The following is a 22,926-nucleotide window of genomic DNA, read 5'->3' as shown; positions in this document are numbered from 1 at the left end:
TTAAGTGATTTTACCTGTTCCTATATATACTAACCACAAGTAACTTCTAGGAGTAGATTAGGGGTAGATTTATCAAACCTTCTAAAAAGGAAAAGTGGAGCTATAGCCCATAGCAACCAATAGGATCCTAGCTGTCATGTGCTAGATAAATTATAGGTAACATCTGAATGATTGCTATGGTCAACAGCTCCACATTCCCTTTTAGAAGGTTTGATAAATCTACCACTTAATCTAATGCTATAAATGCATGGGTTCCATGCTATTCAAAATACTTTAAGCAGACAATTGCCTTCAAAGCAATTGCTCAAAAAACCATTGTTTGCTAATTTGTGAGACCATTCTTGGTAGAAAAAGGGAATTAAAGCAATTGTCAACACTTATGTTAGGCTAGGTACACACTGACAAATTTTCCTACTGACCTGTTATCTCACATGACTGTACCTAGGACTGAAGGTCCGATCAGTCTGGCGATTCATCAATACACACTGACATGATTTACCTTGGGATCTGTGCTCTGCATCTGGTCCTTCATCTGGTTTATAGTCGATTAGAGAATGACAGCACAATATTCATTCATTCATTCATGTCATATTGTCACACTGATTAAAACGCCTTGTTATAGCTTTCCACATGTCCTAACGAATTTCATAACTTCTTTTACTCTGAAGCAAAACATTCTGTCTCACAGCGAACAAATGAATTATTCCTTCTTCAGCACTCTCTACATTTATTCACAGGGACATTTATCGCTAGCATCGGCTGAAAAGAACACAACTGTAAACTCTATAGAGATCGTGAGCATGAGTGCATACCCACTACATGATCGGTTGGTGATTGGTCGGAAAATGTTAAACAGTACAACCAATCAAACGAAACGATGATCGTCACTTTGGAACGACTTTTGATCATCATGTCACTATACACACTCACACAATATCTGACCAAACGGTTGGATGCCGGCTGATTGGAGATTTTTCGTGCAATCATCGTGCTAGTGTGTACCTAGCCTTAGAATTAGACTTAAGGTTTAGGATTAGTGGTTGGCCTTAGGGTTTAGGTTTAAATTTAGGGTTGGATCAGGATTAAGAAATTTGCAGCAAAAGAAAATTAAATTTGCAATTTGCTTAGTGAAAGAAGTGTTACAATCCGCAGTACTTTAGCAATTCCTAAAAACAAATTTAGAGGTCTATTTACTAAAAATTGGCACTAAGGATGATTTTCTATTGTCACAAGATAGAAAATCACCTGTCGCCACAATCTAACAATAAAATATCTCCAGGGCTGCTGAGCGATACTCAGCTGCCTCAACGATAATGGCCTGGAGGGGTAAGTTTTAACCTATTAAAGACGTAATCTCATAGATAACAGTTTATGAAAGCGTGTATACACATGTCATTTTTTATATGTGTCTATAATACAATTCTCTATGCACTGCTGACCTAAAATAACAATTACCTACTCAATTCGAAAAATCATACAAAGGCCTTGCTATAATAATCTGTTAACAATTCAATTTAGAAAGCTCAATTGGTAAAACAGATTAAAATACATATTGAAAATTTGGAGAGATTAGTTTGATGAAGTTCGTGCAAAATGAAGTGTCCCATTTAAGTTTTAATTGAAGAAAGAGAGAGCACAATATGATGCCAGAATATTGAGGTGAGATAGTGTCTGAAGTAGGTCAAGTACCTGGTATTCAGCCAAACATTACAGTTCTGTGTTAAGTTGTTAGGCATACTAAATGTTTTTTCCTCTTAAAAAGTGTACTACATCCTCTCTCGTCCAATAAGGTATTTCTCCCCAGAGGATGTAGTGTATACTATGTTGGTTAAAGTATAACCAACCATACTTGGAGACATAGGGGTATATTTACTAAATTCCGGGTTTGAAAAGTAAAGATTATGCCTATAGCAACCAATCAGATTCTAGTTATCATTTTGTAGAATGTACTAAATAAATGATAACTTTTTCACACCCGCAGTTTAGTAAATATACCCCATAGTATTCTTAATATAGAGATAAGGATATCACATATTTACATAGGGCAATATCTCTAAAGGAACACTTGTCTGAATGGGCACTTTACAGTAAACAAAAATGCAGATACCTAAAATTAATACACCCTGGGATCTCTCATGTTGTCTATTTATGTTACATGCATCATTTCTGTATTCTAATCTGTACATTCGTTAAGATGATGCGTAAATTGTTATTTCTTATCTAAGGATTCTTGTTTTAACTTTAGGATTGTAAACTATATAGTCTGAGATATTGTTTCAGCTAACCATAGTAATTCATACTTTAATATGCATAATGGAAAAAGTGCCTCTCTCTTCTGCAGCTGAGTTATTGACTCTTGATAAAAGTTTCCATAGACTTCTGGCAGTGCACTTCACATTCACCTCTGCTGTATGCACTAACTCATCCAAGGACAGGGAGTCCATAACTCATACAAGAACCTCAATGTGCGATAGTCCTGGAATATTTATTCAGTAATAGCTTACTATACAGCATTACTGTATGTACCTAATTGTGTTCATTACAGGGGACTACTTGTGCAAGATGATGATTTTATGCTATGTATCTATAGAGATTTAAAGTAACGTTAGGAGTTTTCACTTAATCTGCTTTCTGACAATTGTGGTTTGACCAGACCTAGCAATGCTGAAATTATGACTTACCCAAAATAATAGAATAAAATGGGCAGTAGGGCTTTGAGAGGAGATAATGATATTATGGGGCAGAAACTAACAGAATCAATCTGTAGACAAGCAGAACTGAGCCAAAAATAGTAGGTGTGCCTTTAAAGGAGTTACAATCTTCACCCTTGATGTTCTGCCAATCATAATACAGTAGCGATGGAGCTTATAACTGTAGTATATACATGATTATCACTATTTTAGCTGGAATTCAGAGAACTCTGCATCTGGGTTTACAGTCCCATTATGTTATCCTCAAGACTGAGTGATACTTTGTACACCATTATCACTTGGCAAGGTTAAACCACATTTCTTCCTGATTTTACAATCAGTTGACCTAACAGACAGTGTGGCAACTTGTATTCAATGCTACTAGGAGCAAATGTCTAATTTTTCTGCCTCCAGTTTGCTTCATTTACCTAATTGACATGAATTGTATTTTTCTCTTGTAGAACAAAACCTTTGAAAGCAGAATGTTAATGCTGGACGGTATGCCTGCAGCCAGAGTCAAAACAGAGCTATTGGAATCTGAGCAAGTGGTAAGAAGACCTTTATTATTTCACATGATCCAATATCTTGTTTCAATGGTTTGTGTCAGACCACTGGTTCAAATAAAATATGTGCTTTGTAGACTAAAAATAATAGCATTGTGTGTTTGGATTGATCATCAATATTTCAGCATTGGTAAAATAAAGTAGTATTTTGATCATTGGTGTCCATAGACATTTAAGATAATGAGACCTTTTTTTTTTTTAGCACATGAGAGCATTATAACAGTTTAGTATTTAGAAACTACATTAACCCCAAATTACCATCATACAGAGTAGCATGGAGTGTTAACAGTATTATTTCAGAATTCTTGGGCTTCGTCCATCTCATTAATAATAAGAATGCTAATAATAGTCATTTTGATTGACATACATCCTCTAAAGCTAAAAAAACAGCTTTGCAGCATCTGTACCAAAGCAAAAAAACAATTATATTAACCACAAAAACACAATAGTACTTTATATACGATGGGGTAGGATGGGATTGGTTTATGCTGAACTTTGAAACCAGAAGGCACATTTCTGAACCATTTAAATGGGAGTTTGTATAAATACAAATACACTTGGGCTGTTGGTTCTGGCCAATGGTTAAAAGAAAAATCAGGTCTTTAGGGTGGTCAAGGTCACTAAGACCCCTCCCCATTATACTAATATATAATAAATTAGAAGATAAAATGCACACAATTGAAAAACTTACTTTTGCTTAAATAAAGGAATCCCTGAAACCCATATGTGTACCAAATCTTCCACAATGCATTTCAATGCAAATGTTTCCCAGAGGAAATAATAATAAAATATAATACTCAACAATTGACGCTAGGAGCACCCGCTGCTGAATATCTTTTCAGTGCTAATTCCTGGCTCTGGGCACTGTGCTAGTTCCTGGTCCAGACATTTGATAATTGCAGGTGCAGTGCTAGTTCCTGGCTCTGGTCAGTTGGTGACTGCAGGCTCTTGGCTTGTTCCTGGCAATGATAACTATAGGTTTAGTGCTATTTTCTGGCTCTGGACAATTTGTGATTACTGGCACTGTGTTAGTTCCTGGCTCTGGGCACTGTGTTAGTTCCTGGCTCTGGACTGTTGATAATTACAGGTGGTTCAGTGCTAGTTCCTGGCTCTGGGCACTGTGTTAGTTCCTGTTAGTTCCTGGCTCCAGATTGTTGATACTTACAGGTTGTTCAGTGCTAGTTCCTGGCTCTGGGCACTGTGCTAGTTCTTGGTCCAAGAAGTTGATAATTACAGGTACAGTGCTAGTTCCTGTCTTTGGGCAGTGGGTGAAGAAAGGCTCTGTGCTGTTCCCTGGCTCTAGGCTTTTGATAATAGAAAAATAAATTCCTCAACAATCTTTTGACCTGACCCCCAAGACTCTTACTAACCCTTAAAACAGCAACCATACATACAAAATGTACACATGCAACTACCTAGTCCCGAGCATGCTACCTGTCCTGGCATGGTAATCTTCATTGTGCAAGCTGTGTATGTTCCCTCATCCAATTCTTAATGTTCAGTCACACGGAACAACTCAAATACACCTCTGTAGCTCCATCAGCAGATGTCAGCATTTTCAGGAACAAATATTCCTATACTGCTACTGATAGGTGGAACAGCTCTGGATCTACTGCTACCCTACACCCATGTGTTCTGGATGATATTAAGAACATATGGGATATCTGGGAGTCAACAGAGCTTAATAGAATTAAAGGACTAAGACTGTTAGCCAAACTACCGTTCCTTGCTCTAGTACCAGAATTAAGCCAACTTAACAAAATTCAGTTTATGAAAATGGGTGTATACTGGGTATTCTTATGTGTGTACTGCTCAGGTCAGACACTTAAAGATAAGTAGGCCTTTAAGAGTATTTATTTAGTAATTTAACTTAAATGGTTTCAATGGTGATTTTTAAGTCACAAATGCATAGCTAGTATCATCTGTTCATCTTTCAGACTGATAATGATATTTTCACCATTTACATGCTGGTTTTCCCTGCTCCAAAACTTTTCATTAGTACAATGCAAATTACAATTAACAGACATTGTTAATAAAATATTTGACAGGGCGCAGGGTAGAGAACAGTGTGCTTTTTCTGGGGATTCTTGTTGCAATATTCATGTGTCGATTTACTACAAGCAGAATGTGCATTTGTTTCAAAAGTGTTATACATATATACATATGTACATAGATTGATAAAAACCATGTGGGGAAAAAAAATCTTCTGGTTTTTTTTTTTTTACAAGACACTTTTACCCCCTTTCCTAATTCAGCTTAGTAACTGCTTTGTTTGTTTTCTTTCCTCACTAACTCCACCAACAAAGAATGATAATATGCCAGTAAAACTAATATATCCATGACTGTTTTGTATCTAGCTTCTGCTGTTTACGATAGCTGGTGCCACCTACAAGGGCCCATCATCTAGTGACAATTTGCTTCTTCTGATTGAAACCATGCAGGCCTGATGTAAACAGGTGAGGGTGCGTTGTCAATGCCCCTCCTGTTTATATCACTAGTAAGTGATGGCCACAGATAGCAAAGGCCACCTCCCACCATATGCATATGCGCAGTGAAGCCCCTTTGCGCCTACTCCGATATGCTCTTTTCAGAGCGGCAACTCAGAATACAAAGGGGCATGACTCCCGCACCGAAAAAAACATGTTTTTTTCTGGACATACGAACTGGCGGGACACTCTGGTAAGCGTGGTGTACTCCTGCAGTTACCAAGGTGGCTGTGTTCTGACGGCTTCAACCCCAGGTTCTAATGCTTCAATCTCTTCAGTCTTTCCCCACCTGACCACTTCCGTGTGCAGTCATTCACAGTGTTATCAAAAGCAGAGTGGAATGGCTGGGCTTGACGAGTAACATTTTTCATTAGTTTTTCAACTAATCATACTAAAATGAAATTAAACAATTTACTGCATGTATCCTCATTAATTAATCCAGCTAACCAGATAACATAAATAGGTATTGTGTAATTTAGAAATTTAGCAAACATAAATGCAAAATATCAGTATGTTATCAGATACTTTTAGTATACAATTGTGGTTTCCGTTCATAGACCACCGTGCTCCTTTTAATGCTGAAACAAACTGGAAGCAGCTAATTTACATACAGTATATTTAATTGATAATGATTTAACAGGCAGAAATACAAATACACATATAACCTAGAGAGATTGGGAAGAAATTATATTTGTTTTTAGCAAGTGTAGCTAGGAAGAATGTAAATGAGTATCTTGCATAACTATTTTCACCATGGTTGTTTTTGAGAAAAGTATTTCATTAGGTAGTTTACAGGTAACATAGCATAACGTATATTCCTATTTATTGCAAGCTGAGAAATAAGTGTTTTAATAAACCATTATTTAAAATTGACTGCCTTGATGGGTTTCCCTCTCGTCCTATTGCTTTATAGGCATATTAGAAGATTCCAAATAATTTCCTTGATACAAACCACATCTATTTCAATTTTCAGTGCAGTAAATTTATATCTAAGAATTTACGGGACATGGTATCATGTTTATACTACAGAGTAAGCTGACTACATAGGAATCAGCTGTTAAACTGATATTTTATTGTGATGCAGGAAAGCAAGTTATATTATTTTACAAATAATTAAGAAACAAATGTACCATACTATTTACATCATATAATTTAAAATTGACAAAAAATCATTAACATTGTATCTTTTCAATTGTTACTACAAAGAAAGTATTTTGGGGACACTAATATAATTTAGCTTTGCCCAAAATTGATTATGCCATGCCCATAATCAACTACATTTGGTGCTGTTTTATACCGCCCCCTGGTGGACCGAGATTTAGAACCAATATACATAGGGGTAGGGCCAGGTTTTGTTAAAAACAAATCCATATTTTTTGCTTTAGATGATCCAGTATGTAAATACAAGTCCTTGCCTAATCTTGTTTTTAGCTATACTCGCTAGCAGAGTGTATCTAATTTTATCTCCTTCAGTGCAAGAGGGATCGAATACAGTCCAGTGTATATCATATATCAACCATGTCATTTGCTCAGTGTTCTCCCCAGCACCTATGTCCCGGGTGCTCCACCTGGCTGTTTTTACTTACCCCCCGGCTCTTGGAGCCCAACAGAGTCCTATTATAGTAGAATAAACCATTGTTTCTCCTATTATAACAGGCACTATGTGAGCACTACAGCCAGTAGTGTGTGTTAGACCACTGACCACCAGTCTGACCTGTCCTGGCAGGTGTGGGCAATAACCTCCAATATTTTTCAATATTACTGCAAAGTATTACACTGCCCCTACCCAGCTGCCCCTACCCAGCTGCTTCTAAATGCCACCCAGCTGTCAAAATTTTCTGTGGAGAACACTTTTGATTATTGTCAAAGGGTGGAAATAATCTGTGAGAATAGCTACTGATATAGATATATTTGTATTGACCTAAGGGCTGTAAAGCCCTACGTATTTGGGACTTTTGTTTTATTAATCTTAAGTATTTTTAATTATTTCTATAATTGTTCCCACTGAGGACAGATACACATGGACTCCTGTTTTGTTACAATGGTAGGATCAATGCAAGCTGTGGTCATTGCTTGAATGTTCTGAATATATGGATCATTGCTCTCTATGACGAGTGGGATTTCAGCACCATGTATCCCAAATGCTAGAAGGACCAAGGATGCAATATACAGCGTTGATGTTCTCCAAATATCTGGAAAATTACCAATGTACTGATATCCTATTTTCTGTGGAGATCAATTATCTCTACTATCACACCATTCAAGCTGCAGTGACTGCACCTTGGACCCCAACTGTATCTTCCCTAAGAGTGTAGTGTAGTTTCATAGTTGCCAGGGCCGTAACTAGGGCTGTGTGACAGGGGCGATCGTCCAGGGCGCAACGCTGAACGGAGGCACAATTTAGGAATATTTTAGGTTCATTTGGTTAAAATTGAGGGCTAGGGGGGCGGCATTTGTCTTTCTCGCCCCAAGCGCTAGAATTCTAAGTTACGGCTCTGATAGTTGCCAACATTTTAATTCAGTTACCTGGGTTAATTTTTGGAATTTAACATTAACTTAATATTTAACAACTAATTTTTGGTCTCATTTCCAACAACTCATAAATTATGCAGAATTAGATCATTTGTTTGACGTTCAATTCAAGTCATATTATGTTGGTGATCATTACTGAAAGTTTTCAGATTCCACAAATTCCTCAAATTATTTAGCCACAAATTTTGTCTTAAAATGAGGTAGTTTGTGTATTTTAGGAACAGTTGGAAGCTGTAATAGTAATGGATATTTGGAGAACTGTTAACAAGACAGCTCCCTGCTTTTTTATGTACTGTTGCATCACTAGTGTTAGTTAACGGTGAATGGTTCACATGAAATATGAGTTTATGTGTTCCACAAGCAAATGTTTTCACTTCTTCCTTGAAATGGCCGTAAAAATGATTTCAATGAAGAACATTTATCTTGACATAAATGCTGAGCACCGTACTGTGCGACTCGGTGCTTATCAATAGGCACCGATTGCATCTCACTTATAGTGAAATATTTAGCAGTGGGCAAGTTACGACACAATCTGACACAGCATCTACACTTTAGGAAGCGCATGATCATGCCATTAGTCTAAGCTAAATCTGTTCAATCTGTCTAAGGTACTTTGTGTATAAGAGCTGTTAATAACTTGTAATTATGCTAATACATATAACCAGAACTTACAGGTTTGCAACTAAAGTTTATGTCTGTTTGGATATATCAAATGGAGTATGGAGTTAGTTTGGGAAATCACTTATTGCTATTAATTTGGAATTTCTCACTCACCATGATTGATTAGATTTTGCTATTCCAGAACACATCAGGGTTTTTTAAAATAGATATAGCAATGGTAAATTCTGGTAGGGACGTGCAAGAAATATTCAAGCCCTAGAAGGTCCATTCAGAAATTAAGAAGTGGCGGTATGGAAAATGTGACTGATTGGAATTTGATAATTTTACAATGAAGGCAGTAGGAGAAGTGGCGGTATGGCATACCATTGTATACAAGACCACTGATTATCATTATTATTATTAACATTTATTTATATAGCACCAGCATTTTCTGTAGCGCTTTGCAATTGGGAACAACACGGTAATAAAACAAGACTGGATATTACTTACAGTCAGAGAGGTAAGAGGGCTCTGGTCACAAGCGTACAATCTCCTGGACAATGGGGGTTTGATACATGAGGTTATGTGTTATATATTACATGTCGGACCAGCCAGATTGCAACGGTAATGGTTAGTGGGCATTATGATCCAGTAACACAGCAATGTTGTTCAGGGGGTCAGTGGTCAAAAGGTTGATTGAGTATAGAAAGGAAACATGCAAGTCTTATGTGAACTGTGTAAAGAGTGGTAATAGGACCCTAGGGAGGAGGGTGGTTGAGGAATTTGATAAGCTTGCCTGAAGAGGTGGGTTTTCAGAGAACGCAAAGTTTTGAAGACTATAGGAAAGTCTTGTTCTGGGAGGGAGCAGGTAATGAGTATGCATGAGAGATACAGATCTTGTGAAGAACAGAGGTGTTGAATTGGGAGATATTTTGAGACAAGTGAAGAGATGTAAGTTGGTGCAGTTTTGGTGATGACCTATGTTAGCAGAAGCATTTTATATTGGATTCGTTAAAAAAACATCAATTTAGCTGCTGCGTGCAAAATACATAATGAAAAATAACTCCACAACTCCTCATAATATTTGGGAATTACTTCCTGTGTTCTTTAAAGCTGCTTATGTAAAAGAATTTACCAAAGCGCCTCTCTAGAGCCCTGGGGGCAGATAGGAGTGTGAGTGAGAGGACCAATCACTTGATGCTTCTTATAGTAGAAAAGGAAGAGCCCTGGGAGAAATGTGTACATGAAGCAGATCTTCGGGGCTCCATCTAGGGGAAGGGGCACTTTAGTAAAATACTTTCATAGGTGGTTCTGCAACCTTAAAATATCGCATTACTAAGCTTAAGAAGCTTAGAGCATTCAATATTGAGACAGTCAAGTTGAGGCCACATGTTCTTTGTTAATACATTCAGTCTGTCTCTTTTTGTAGGCTTGATACTGCACAAGAAGAAGAAAATGTTTTGGATTAGACTCTAATCATATATGATGCTATAATTGTAACGTTCCTTATACGTGATTGGGTTCCCTAGTTGGATGGTTCATACAGTGCAATATGCTATTTTTGAATACTGATATGATGTTGCTAGACAGGGTAATATCAATGTTATTAAACAAAGTATTAGCCTCCTTCATTTATACTGACCAATCATGCTTTATGCATAGATTGTATTACATCCAGTTAAACATCACAGAGCAGACTTATGAATTAAAATCAGAATGTGTTAAAAGTACATAAGGGTGCTGTTTGCATTGCTTATTAGGCTCATATAAAAAAACCTCACAGTGAATTTGTGTTTGGATACATGCTATATATCATGCCCCCATTGGAAGTACCGTATTTGCCGGCGTATAAGACGACTTTTTTGACCTGAAAAACATGCCTCCAAGTGGGGGGGTCGTCTTATACGCCGGGTGCCAAACTCAGGGGTCTCAGGGGTGCCGCGGGCCAGCCATAAAAAAAACCAAACAGAAACACTTACCAATCCGCGCGGCGCCAGGACCCAGCATCCTCCTCTCTCACGCAGCCTGTCATATCAGTGAGGAGAGTGACAGCAGAAGAAGGTAGGTAAGTGTTATTAGTATGTGTTATGTTATGTTTGTTTTATGTTATGTCATGTCAATGCAGAGTGTGTGATCAGCATATATGAGTGTGTGTGTCATCAGCATATATGAGTGTGTGTGTGTGTGGGGGCCAGTGACTTAATGCAGTGTGTGTGGGGGCCAGTGACTTCATGCAGTGTGTGTGGGGGCCAGTGACTTCATGCAGTGTGTGTGGGGGCCAGTGACTTCATGCAGTGTGTGTGGGGGCCAGTGATTTAATACAGAGTGTGTGGGGGCCAGTGATTTAATACAGCGTGTGTGGGGGCCAGTGATTTAATACAGTGTGTGTGGGGGCCAGTGATTTAATACAGTGTGTGTGTGGAAGGTGTGCGGAAGAGGGGGTAGTCTTATACGGCGAGTATATAACAAACTCTATAATTTTGAGTGGAAATGTTGGGGGTCGTCTTATACGTCCAGTCGTCTTATACGCCGGCAAATACGGTATTTGTATGAAGTTTCATGCTCTCCCCTTTTTCTCACAGGAATATCCCCCAGATGCTCCTGTTTCCTCCCACGGTCCAAAGATATACAATTATGTTAATTGTCTTTAGACTAAGAATGGATCGTGTGTGTGTGTGTGCCTGTGGTAGGGAAATTACAGTCATGGCCAAAAGTTTTGAGAATGACACAAGAATTGGTTTTCACAAAGTATCCTGCTTCAGTGTTTTTATACCTTGTTTTGTCAGATGTTGCTATTGTATACTGAAGTAAAATTACAAGCATTTCATAAGTGTCAAAGGCTTTTATTGACAATTACATTAAGTTTATGCAAAAAGTCAATATTTGTAGTGTTGACCCTTCTTTTTGAAGACCTCTGCAATTTCGCTCTGGCATGATGTCAATCAACTTCCGAGCCCCATACTGACTGATGACTGCCCATTCTTGCCTAATAAATGTTTGGAGTTTGTCAGAATTTGTGGGTCTTTGTTTGACCACTTGCCTCTTGAGGATTGACCACAAGTTCTCAATGGGATTAAGGTCTGGGGAGTTTCCTGGCCATAGTCCCAAAATGTTTTGATCCCCGAGCCACTTATTATCACTTTTGCCTTATGGCAAGGTGCTCCACCATGCTGGAAAAGGCATTGTTCGTCACCAAACTGTTCTTGGATGGTTGGGAGAAGTTGCTCTTGGAGGATGTTTTGGTACCATTCATTATTCATGGCTGTGTTCTTAGGTAAAATTGTGAGTGAGCCCACTTCCTTGGCTGAGAAGCAACCCCACACATGAATGGTCTCAGGATGCTTTACTGTTGGCATGACACAGGACTAATGGTAGTGCTCACCTTTCCTTCACCAAATAAGTGTTTTTCCTGATGCCCCAAGCAATCTGTCCAATCCCTGTGCCTTTTGCAGAATATCAGTCTGTCCCTGATGTTTTTCCTGAAGAGAAGTGGCTTCTTTGCTGGCCTTCTTGACACCAGGTCATCCTCCAAAAGTCTTCGCCTCACTATGCGTGCAAATGCATTAACACCTGCCTGCTGCCATTCCTGAGCAAGCTCTGCACTGGTGGTGCCCTGATCCCACAGCTGTTTCAACTTTAGAAGATGGTCCTGGCGCTTGCTGGATGTTCTTGGGCGCCCTGAAGTCTTCTTTACAACTATTGAACCTCTCTCTTTGAAGTTCTTGATTATCCGATAAATGGTTGATTTAGGTGCAATCTTACTAGCAGCAATATCTTTGCCTGTTAATCCCTTTTTGTGCAAAGTAATGATGCCTGCAGTGTTTCCTTGCAGGTAACCATGGTTAACAAAGGAAGAATAATTATTTCAAGCACCACCCTCCTTTTACAGCTTCCAGTCTGTTATTCTATCTCAATCAGCATGACAGAGTGATCTCCAGCCCTGTCCTCGTCAACACTCTCATCTGTATTAACGAGAGAATCACTGACCTGATGGCAGCTGGTCCTTTTGTGGCAAGGTTGAAATTCAGTGGAAATATTGTTTTTGAGATAAAGGTCATTGTCATGGCAAAGAGGGACTTTGAATTTAATTGCAATTCATCTGATCACTCTTCATGACATTCTGGAGTATATGCAAATTGCCATCATAAAAACTGAGGCAGCAGACTTTGTGAAAAATAATATTTGTGTCATTCTCAAAACTTTTGGCCATGACTGTATCTTGTAAACATTCGTGCTGTGGAATATGTTGGGGCTATGTAGATAAAGGACAAAGTGTACTGCACTAACATCACCACATGAGTCTTTTTCTTGCTACAGATTGTAATACATAATCCCATAATTCTAAGGATCGCCCTACACGCACTTAGTTGATTATTTTGGAAAATGTTAGAATTCCCTATGAGCAATTTAGGTACATGCACAGAGGTGCATTCAAACATATTTCAATGTTTGGAGCCATTGGTTATAAAAGATTAGTTTAACCTCTACTAGAGCAAACATATTATTTGGTGACATATTAAGGCTCATTTATGAAAATGCAAAAGTGCAGTGTAAATGCTGCTTTGTGACGTCCCACGTCTACTTTAGTGCAAATGCAACCTGATTATTAAGGTAAGCACGTAGATTTTCAGGTCAAGATGTTTGTAACTGTGGGGGTGCAAACATTTGTGTAACCTTCTGGGAGGAGTTGGGTGGATCAGAGAAGTACATTTGCACCTACTTTTTTAAATAGTGTTATTTTAAATGGAAAAATTTAGATTTTACAGACGTGATAACTTGAAGGAGCTGGCAAAGATAGAAAATGTGCTTTTATGAAGGTGCACTTTTCCTCCCCACAAATGGACTAGAATTCTCTGGCGATTCAGAGGTAGCGGAAATTTCATCTTACCCTATCAGTTGGATGCAATTCTCCCAAATGTCCCAATTTCAGCGGGACAGTCCCGATTTTAGGGCTGTGTCCTGCTATCCCACCCGGGGACATGATTGTCCCGCTAGTGAGAATGTCTTTTTTTAGCTAATTGGAAGTGAACATATTACAGTTTCGTTTTTAGTGAGGAGGGATCATTTTGTATACACCATACTTGTCAGGGGGACCATATTCAGAGTCTAAAATTCATAATAACAGAGAAGAGTAGCTTGCACTCTGCGACAAACTTCTACAATCCTGCAAATGGATTGCAATATTTATTGCAGTGAGGCAGGGGAGCTGGGATACAAGTATATCAAGCAGGATATGATCTGAGTTGATCACATCCTAGTCTTTGGGCAACTACTTTATCCTTGAACATCCTGCTGTTGTCAAGTCCCTTGGTCACCTCTTTGTTGTAAATTTTGCATTTACTAAAAGTGAGTATGGTTAGTTTGTGTGCTGTTTTGCTATCTTTATTCACCTCTTGTACATCTGTGGGTCCCCAGTTGTGATGTAACTGGCAAGCTGGAAGCCACAGATTGAAGGACCAATTCAATTCCCTTTTTTCGAAATGCTTCACGTGTCTAGTTTTATGCTATTCAGTTCAACTTTTGGCACTTTTGCGATGAAAAATAAGACTTTTGACACCTGTATTCCTTCCCCATAGAAAGTACAGCGCAAGCTGATAGTCCTTTTAAATTCTTTTTACGCAATATTTTCAATTGAATGAAATTCATTATTATTAGCTGAATCTGAAGTCCAAGTTCCCCTAATCACACCGGATTGTTCGTTGTATGTTTCCACTTGACTCTGGTTATAAGTACGCTCTAGCTAAATATTACAGGCTGTAAGTAGATAGACATAACACAATGTAGGATAGCACATGCATTAAGTGCATTTTTTTTAGCATTTCTCTTGCTTGCAAACACATGTTCTGGCATGATGTAGTCATCACTATCACTATCACTATCAGTGCTTACACCCGCCCTGTAGCTGGTGCAAATGATACAGCTAAAAACAGTACTTAAGAAATGCCCTGAAATTGAATTTTCTGGCTCTGCATAGGGATTTCCTCGCACGCCCTTACTCTGTACATTGCCTACATCCGTCTACCCCTTTCCACCCCAATTCCACCCTTCAAGTCCTAGGCAGTAGTGTCTGTTGCATTCGGACATGAATTGCGTGCAGTTGTGTTCATTGGCGTACGTCACGTTCTGGCGCATGCACAGAGATTTTTCATGCAAGATACAGCACTTAAATGGACTTGCGTCTGAAGATGAATCAGGCCCATTGTGTATTAAAATGTAATGGTACAAAACAATGTATTCTTTATTTAGCTTGGAATATTCTAGAAAATCTATACTGTTAACAGGAAATTTACATCTAAATGGTTCCTTGTAGAGATCAAGTTTATGAAATACAGAAAGATTGAAAAATTAACTGGATTATTATGATGCATGCATGAGCAATCTCTTAAAAAAAACAAAACACCAGTTTTATAATATCTCTCCGTTTACAGTAGAATCTCGACCCAATTTTACCTTGGTTACAAATAAAAGTTGAAGTGCCAACAGCTTCAGAACTGGTGTTGAGGAGACAGATACAAACACGCAGTTCTAGGGTGGGATTGTGTTTCCATGGAAACAAAGTAGTTCTTTAGCTGGAGAAAATCTCCAATGACGAATGGGTGGGAAGCAATTAAATGAAAGCATATCTTGTAAGCAGCGGAAAGCACACAGTTGTAATAAGCTGCATTTCCTTTGTGAATTAAAGCAGAGTTTCAACATAAATCACATGTATGTAAATCTGAGTACTTCAAATCATGTTATCAAAAGAAAGAAATAATTAAGTAAACATTTCTGTCAGTCTGGCAGATCCTTTGAACACACCTACCTGTAGTATGGGTGTTACATCTGATTTTACACTTAGCCTTACATGACAAAGCAACAGACTGTCATCTGGCATATCAATGTATGCCAAGCCTGTATCCACCTGTGAACTGTGTTTTTGATGTAACAATAAAATGTTTATGCTTAAATGGCTACATTTTGTAGTATTTTTAATTTTAAGTGAAGGTTACTGCACTCCAGTTTGCCGTGTTCAAGGAGAACCATTAAAACCACTATACCAGGCCAGGACAACCTGTGGCTTTCCAGGTGTTGTGGAACTACAATTCCCAGCATACCCTGACTGCTGTCATTTCATAAAACATGCTGGGGCTTGTAGTTTTACAACTCCTGGAGAGCTACAGGTTGTCCAGACCTGCTTGACTATGCAGTGTAGCCATTAAAGCTCAAATGTGATTGAACCTGCTGGCTCCACTTTAGCTCCAATAGTTTATCCCAACTAAAGTTTGAGAATTTATCACAAATTTTTGAACTTTAGAAGTAATATGAAGAACAAGACTCAAAATACATTTTGAGCAGATTTGTGCATTTCCAGCAACTAATAGTGTTCCTTCATAACAATCAATATACATACATATTCCAATGCCTAAAGCGGCGGTTCCCAAAGTGTGCGCTGCGGCTCCCAGGGGTGCCGCGGTGCTGTCACTGGGGTGCCGAGAGCCAGCCATAAAAAAAAAACCAAAGAGCACATAAACTTACCAATCCGCGCGGCGCCGGGACCCAGCAGACTCCTCTCTCCCGCAGCTGTCACTGACGTCGATATTCAGTGACAGCTGCTGCGGGAGAGAGGAGGCTGCTGGGTCCCGGCGCCGCGCGGATTGGTAAGTTTATGTGCTCTTTGGTTTTTTCTATGGCTGGCTCGCGGCAGAGGAGTGAGAGGGAGCGTGACAGCGGGGCAGACAGAGGGGCAGGAGTGTGACAGCGGGCAGACAGAGGGGCAGGAGTGTGACAGCGGGCAGACAGCGGGGCAGACAGAGGGGCAGGAGTGTGACAGCGGGGCAGACAGAGGGGCAGGAGTGTGACAGCGGGCAGACAGAGGGGCAGGAGTGTGACAGCGGGCAGACAGCGGGGCAGACAGAGGGGCAGGAGTGTGACAGCGGGGCAGACAGCGGGGCAGGAGTGTGACAGCGGGCAGACAGAGGGGCAGGAGTGTGACAGCGGGCAGACAGCGGGGCAGACAGAGGGGCAGGAGTGTGACAGCGGGCAGACAGAGGGGCAGGAGTGTGACAGCGGACAGACAGAGGGGCAGGAGTGTGACAGCGGGCAGACAGAGGGGCAGGAGTGTGACAGCGGGCAGACAGCGGGGCAGACAGAGGGGCAGGAGTGTGACAGCGGGTAGACAGAGGGGCAGGAGTGTGACAGCGGGTAGACAGAGGGGCAGGAGTGTGACAGCAGGGCAGACAGAGGGGCAGGAGTGTGACAGCGGGGCAGACAGAGGGGCAGGAGTGTGACAGTAGGCAGACACAGGGGCAGGAGTGTGACAGCGGGGCAGTGGAGGGGGACACAGCGTGAGAGGGGCAGTGGAGGGGGACACAGCGTGAGAGGGGCAGAGGAGGGGGACACAACGTGAGAGGGGCAGTGGAGGGGGACACAACGTGAGAGGGGCAGTGGAGGGGGACACAACGTGAGAGGGGCAGTGGAGGGGGACACAGCGTGAGGGGCAGTGGAGGGGGGGACAGCATGACAGAGAGCAGAGGAGGGGGACAGTGTGACAGTGCATAGGAGGGGGGGACATCGTGAGAGAAGGCAGAGGAGGGGGGACATCGTGAGAGAGGGCAGAGGAGGGGGGACAGCGTGACAGAGAGCAGAGGAGGGGGGACAGCGTGACAAAGGGCAGAGGGGGCAGTGTGAGAGAGGGCAGAGGAGGGGGCAGTGTGTCTGGATGCAGAGGGGGCAGTGTGTCTGGATGCAGAGGGGGCAGTGTGCCTGAGGGCAGAGTGTCTGGATGCAGAGGGGGCATTTTTGCATACAACTAAATAAGTATTTCTGTCCTGACCTAAATACTTATTACATTTTTTTGACCCAACTACTTCTAAAACAGGACTGCTCAATAATTATTTTGGAGGGGTGCCTTGAAAAAATTTGGAGACTCTAAAGGTGCCGCGAACTGCAAAAGTTTGGGAATCACTGGCCTAAAGTAATAATAACTAAAAGTGTATGGATTCTTATAAGATATACTATAGGAAGATATCATGTCAGATATCTGACACACAAATATGTGATACCTGGGCTTTCCCATTAATTACATTTTCACTATTTGTTTGGAAGAACACCGTAAAACATTGCATGTAAATATGCTTTACAAAAATTGCTAGAAAATATGGATATCATTTCTACATTATTAAAAGCAAGCTATAAAAATAAATACGTTTCTGTTTTTAGTACATCAAAAAATACCTAGACATCAGTCATTTTTACCCAAAAGGCATTTTTTATTTATGTGTCCATTTCTTTTATACCATATCCCGCCAGTATTCTGGCAGTATTCTATTTAACTAAGGCAAAGCAGACATTCTACCAGTTTAATCCTTTTATGGCTGGTGTGTTGTTTATAAATGATTATATTTCACATTTTTGTAATGGTTTATTTAAACAATGATTTTTTTTGCAATATATTCCAACAAAATAAAAATGTGATTAGTTAATATCCTACCAAAACGAAGCTGTACAAAGTATACTGCTAAAAGCAGGAAAAAGTCATTGTGCAAGGTTACACTGAACAGCAGATTTTCAATTCGGTGAATCTGGGTGGTGTCCTCTTTAGATTAAACTGTTAACGCTTTAATTTCCATAATGCAGAGCTTGGAGGGGGCAGTTGTTAAACAAGAAAAAAAATCTATTTTGTTCACAGTGTAAAATCTATATATGTAAAAGAAGAAGCTTGATTGTTTATTTGTTGGCGAATATCTTCCACGGCTCTCAAGGTAAAGCTGCCAGATCTTACACAGTTACTAAAGCTGGGTACACACTACAGAAATTTCAACCAACTTTTTATGCCGAGCGATTTTACATGCGATCGATGGTCTGATCGCTCGGTCCATGGACTGCATACACACTAGCCTTGTTTAGGACGATAAAGGGAAGAGCGGACGTCCCTTTAGCGACTTTTTACAGCCATGTTGTCGTGAGCAATGACTGTAATTTCGAACTCACTGTTGTGGATGGGAAGTTTATACACACTACACAATGGAAATGAGATTGGAACGAAAATACTAAACGGTACGACCAACCAAATGAGGCGACAATCGTCCATTTGGGCAGACTTTCAACCATCGTGTCACTACACACACTGACCCGACTTTTGAACGAGCGGTCGTATGTCGGCTGATTTAGCCGATTATTGGATGAAAACTGTGTAGTGTGTACCCAGCTTTAGTATCGAAAAAGTAACCTATTAGACCACATAGCGACAAATCAACAGAGCGACAAATAGTGAAAACATCTTTTTTTGGTTGTAAACAATCGTTTGACTGCTGGAAACCTTGCTACAACATGACATAATGACAAAGCAACAAATCTTAATTTCTAAGTAGCATTTTTGGTCTATTTACCAAATAATCTGCTAATATATAAAAACTGCTACACATTACAAACCGGACCCACGCAACGCCGGGTCACCCTGCTAGTGGTTTATAATTAAAACAAATTTTACTTTCAGACTATACCTTACATTTAGATTCTACTGCATTTAGTAAGGTAGATGAGTTTGTGAATTTAGGGAATTGTGAACAATGTGGCCTGAAGCTATTTCTATAGCAACAGGAAGGTATTTACCCATGTCTCATTTACAAAACTTTAAACAGGTCATTAGAGGTTGCTTTTCTGAAGTCTGTAATTATCAGGTAGAAAAAAAGGTGGTGATTGTGGTAACTGTGTGTCTGATATATTACTGATTTGCTAGGCATGCTTTCAAATGCAAATTCAAATGAATAATAATACTTTGCTTTGTCTTAGAAATGATTAACCGTTCCTGTACTGAATACTGAATGTATACAGCACCGCCGCGGACGCTTCTTTGACAGCGCCGCGGCTGCTGGATAATACAGTGCTGCCGAAACAGAGCTGCTGCACATGCCCAGCAGCTCTCGCTTATGTTCAGGGGCGTGCGCCCCTGAACATAATCTTCCGCAGTGCAGATGTCATTTTGTGTACATTCTGATGAATGGGGCTGGGCTAATCGAGTCGCTTCTTGCTAAGTGTGGGCTAGGTGCTTAAATGTTAATTCAGTTTTCTGAAAGGACCAATAAACCCCAACATTTTCCAGTATTAAACATGGAACATGAAACAGTGTTAGCCTACTGTTCCACTGCAGTTCTGTTAAACTGTTTTACTTCCCCACTTAACTACCGACGACTGAATTTATCGCACATAATTTGGACAGTGACCTGATGGGATCTAACGCAGGTCACAAAGCTGATTCTGCCCTAGTGTATAAATCAAGCAATCCCCAATGTATTCCTGCACAGCAAGGCTGCAAAACTCCACGTCTCATGGCAGCCTGTTGCAGAGGATTGAAAGTGAGCATGGTGGACATACTTAATTAAGTACAAACACTCCAATAATTTAATCATATTATTCTGCTCCTTAATACACAATATTCGCGATTATATTATTTTTCACATTCTGCATTTGGTTGCAAAATTTTGTACATTTCCCCAATGTAATTTAGCGCAAGTGTTCCTTGTCCTCCCCACAACCAACCACACAGGAGTCTGAACTGACCATCACCATCATCATCATCATCATCATCCCAGCTCATATTATATAAAATATGCAAAATGCAAATTCACAAATGCAGTGCGGATTGGCATTTAGCAGAATGGCGCAGCATAAATTAAACTTGAAGGTTTTGTGGGGGTATATGCCTTTTTCTGGGAGAGGGATAGAATTTTATTGGATGTGATTATTTATTTTCTTAATGTCTTAACAATAGTAATATGTTTGTCCATGCATTCTTGATTTTTTTACTGTGTGAATCCCCATTACAACTGCTGGCAGACTTATACCCATACTTGCCTGCTTTGTGTAGTCTCCCTGAAGAGGGGTGTGGTGGTAGTGGGGGGAGGGGGGCATGTTGAATCACATCATTTTGGCCCTGTCCCCGCAACAAAAGCTGTATTTTGTCACGGTGGTGGGGACAAAATGACGTGATTCGCCATGAATCGGGTCATTGAGGCCAGTCAGGGACAGGATGCGGGAGACTTCCCTGCTCTCCCCAGAGTCCGAGACACATACCCAGAATTCGAGAGTGTCCCAGACAGTCTGGGACAGTAGGCAAGTAAGCTTATACCATAGACCTATTACCCTTTTTTTAAAAAAAAACAAATAAACCTTATTTCAGTCTTCCTCCTACTTGAAAATTCGCCTTCCTTCTAGAAATGCTCATATGTATTTTTTCAACAAATCCTGCCTTTTCTGATCTGTTTATTATATCACCTCTGTCCATGCTCTCCTCCAAGCTGAACATGTTCAACTTTTTAAGCCTTTCTTATATGTTTTGTTCTGCAGCTCATGTACCATTGTAGCAGCCTTTCTTTGAATGTTTTCTATTTTATCATGTATTTTACAGATAGATGGTCTGATTCATGTTCGGATGTAAGTTCCTTTTTGTGCCTTATCTTGCATAAAATGCTCAGAAACGGACTTGCGCCAATGAACACAATTGCCTGCAATTCATATATATATTTATTATTTGTATAGGTTCTGTTGGGTTCTGTTCCGTCTGTGTACATACGGCAAGTTATATATAGCCAGAGCATTCTTATGCACAGATTCAAGTGGAAACGTATCTTGAGATCCGCTTGTATTTGAATATGGTCCAAAGTGTATAAAAGTTACGTGCGTTTTTTTTGCAAAGCGTTCACATTGCATTCGAAGATGAGTCAGGCCCAGGATCTCTGGAACTGTACATATTACTCAAGGTCAGGTGATCCTCTTCCTGCTACATATATCTTTTTCTATGCAAGCAAGTATTCTACTGGCTTTCTCCTCTGCTTGACGTCACTGCTTGTTTGCCTGTAGCTATAACTCCAAGGTCCCTTTCCTCCCTTGTTTTGACACCACCATTCATTCTGTATTTTGCTTTCAGATTTTTGTGCCCCACATGTATTATTTTACATTTTAATGTATTACATTTAATATACTACACTTGAGTCCATTTCTCTGTTTTCTCTAGTACTAATCAGTAGTAATCAGTACACATTTTACACCTTTTGTGTTATCAATCCTGTTACAAATTTTTCAGCTGACCTTATACCATTCACTACACTACTCCGTCTTCACTTTAATTACTGTGTCAATAAAATCCACTAGATTTGTTTGTGATGATTTCCTAGCAGTAAATTCATGCTGCTGTGGATCTTGTAACTCGTACCCACTAGCTTTAATATGCATGCATTTTCTAGCATTTTAACATCAGTACAATGTGTGTAAACAAGTCTAAGATTGGAATCCACCATACCCACTTGTGTTTTTAATTGCATTCTATTATTATTATCATTAGTAGTAGTAGTAGTATTAGTTATATAGCACCGATCATATTATGCATCACTGTACAGAGAATCTGTAATCCATCACATCAGTCCCGGCCCCATTGCTGGTTACTGTCTAGCTTCCATGTTACACACACGCTAGGGTCAATTTTGTCAAAAACCAATTACCCTACTGTATGATTTTGGAACGTGGAAGGGGAGATCATACAAGCTCCATAGTACAATGCTAGCTACTGTGCCATCATACTGCTTATTGTTTTATTTTAGGTATATTGTACCAGTGTGCAGTTTTACAAATGCTTCTTGCTCCATTCATTGTTTTAAACACATTGAGGTCAGTGCAGTTAATGCAAGTAAAACCGCTAGTTGACAACCATATGTCAAGTGCATGTAGCTTACTGTTGAACTTATTCTCACAGACAAGTGGGTATAAGGCCGTATTTCCTTTAATACTCCTGGATGTATACCATCTAGACCAGAGACGCTCAAACCCAGTCCTCAAGAGCTACCAACAGGTCATGCTTTCAGGATTTATTTGTGTAAAACAAGTGGATAATTACTCCAAACTGACACACTTCAGACACAGTTTTCAGATCCAAATCCTGCGATTTGTTTAGTGAAATCGGAAACCACATCTGAAGTGTTCCTCCTTGCTAACCCCTAAACTGTTTTACACCAAACTGCATGGTAAAACCAGATGTGATGTCAAATATCTGATTTTACTTGGCTGCGTGCTTGTGTGGAGTGC

At 39.9% G+C, this 22,926-nt stretch overlaps 1 protein-coding gene across 3 annotated transcripts in view; it reads left to right on the top strand.

Annotated features, from left to right (window-relative positions):
- The window catches only part of KLF12 (KLF transcription factor 12), a 172,771-nt gene that overhangs the window by 82,946 nt on the left and 66,899 nt on the right, over positions 1–22,926 (top strand). For all 3 annotated transcript variants that reach the window (XM_075199824.1, XM_075199823.1, XM_075199825.1), the window contains exon 2: positions 3,152–3,238. In XM_075199824.1, coding sequence (XP_075055925.1) covers positions 3,152–3,238 — 87 coding nt within the window. The remainder of the gene's footprint in view (positions 1–3,151; positions 3,239–22,926) is intronic.

The sequence above is a fragment of the Mixophyes fleayi genome, chromosome 2 (assembly GCF_038048845.1).
Source record: "Mixophyes fleayi isolate aMixFle1 chromosome 2, aMixFle1.hap1, whole genome shotgun sequence".
Taxonomy (NCBI): domain Eukaryota; kingdom Metazoa; phylum Chordata; class Amphibia; order Anura; family Limnodynastidae; genus Mixophyes; species Mixophyes fleayi.
Note: the sequence above shows the minus strand (reverse complement) of the source record. Positions and strands in the feature narration are given on the sequence as shown.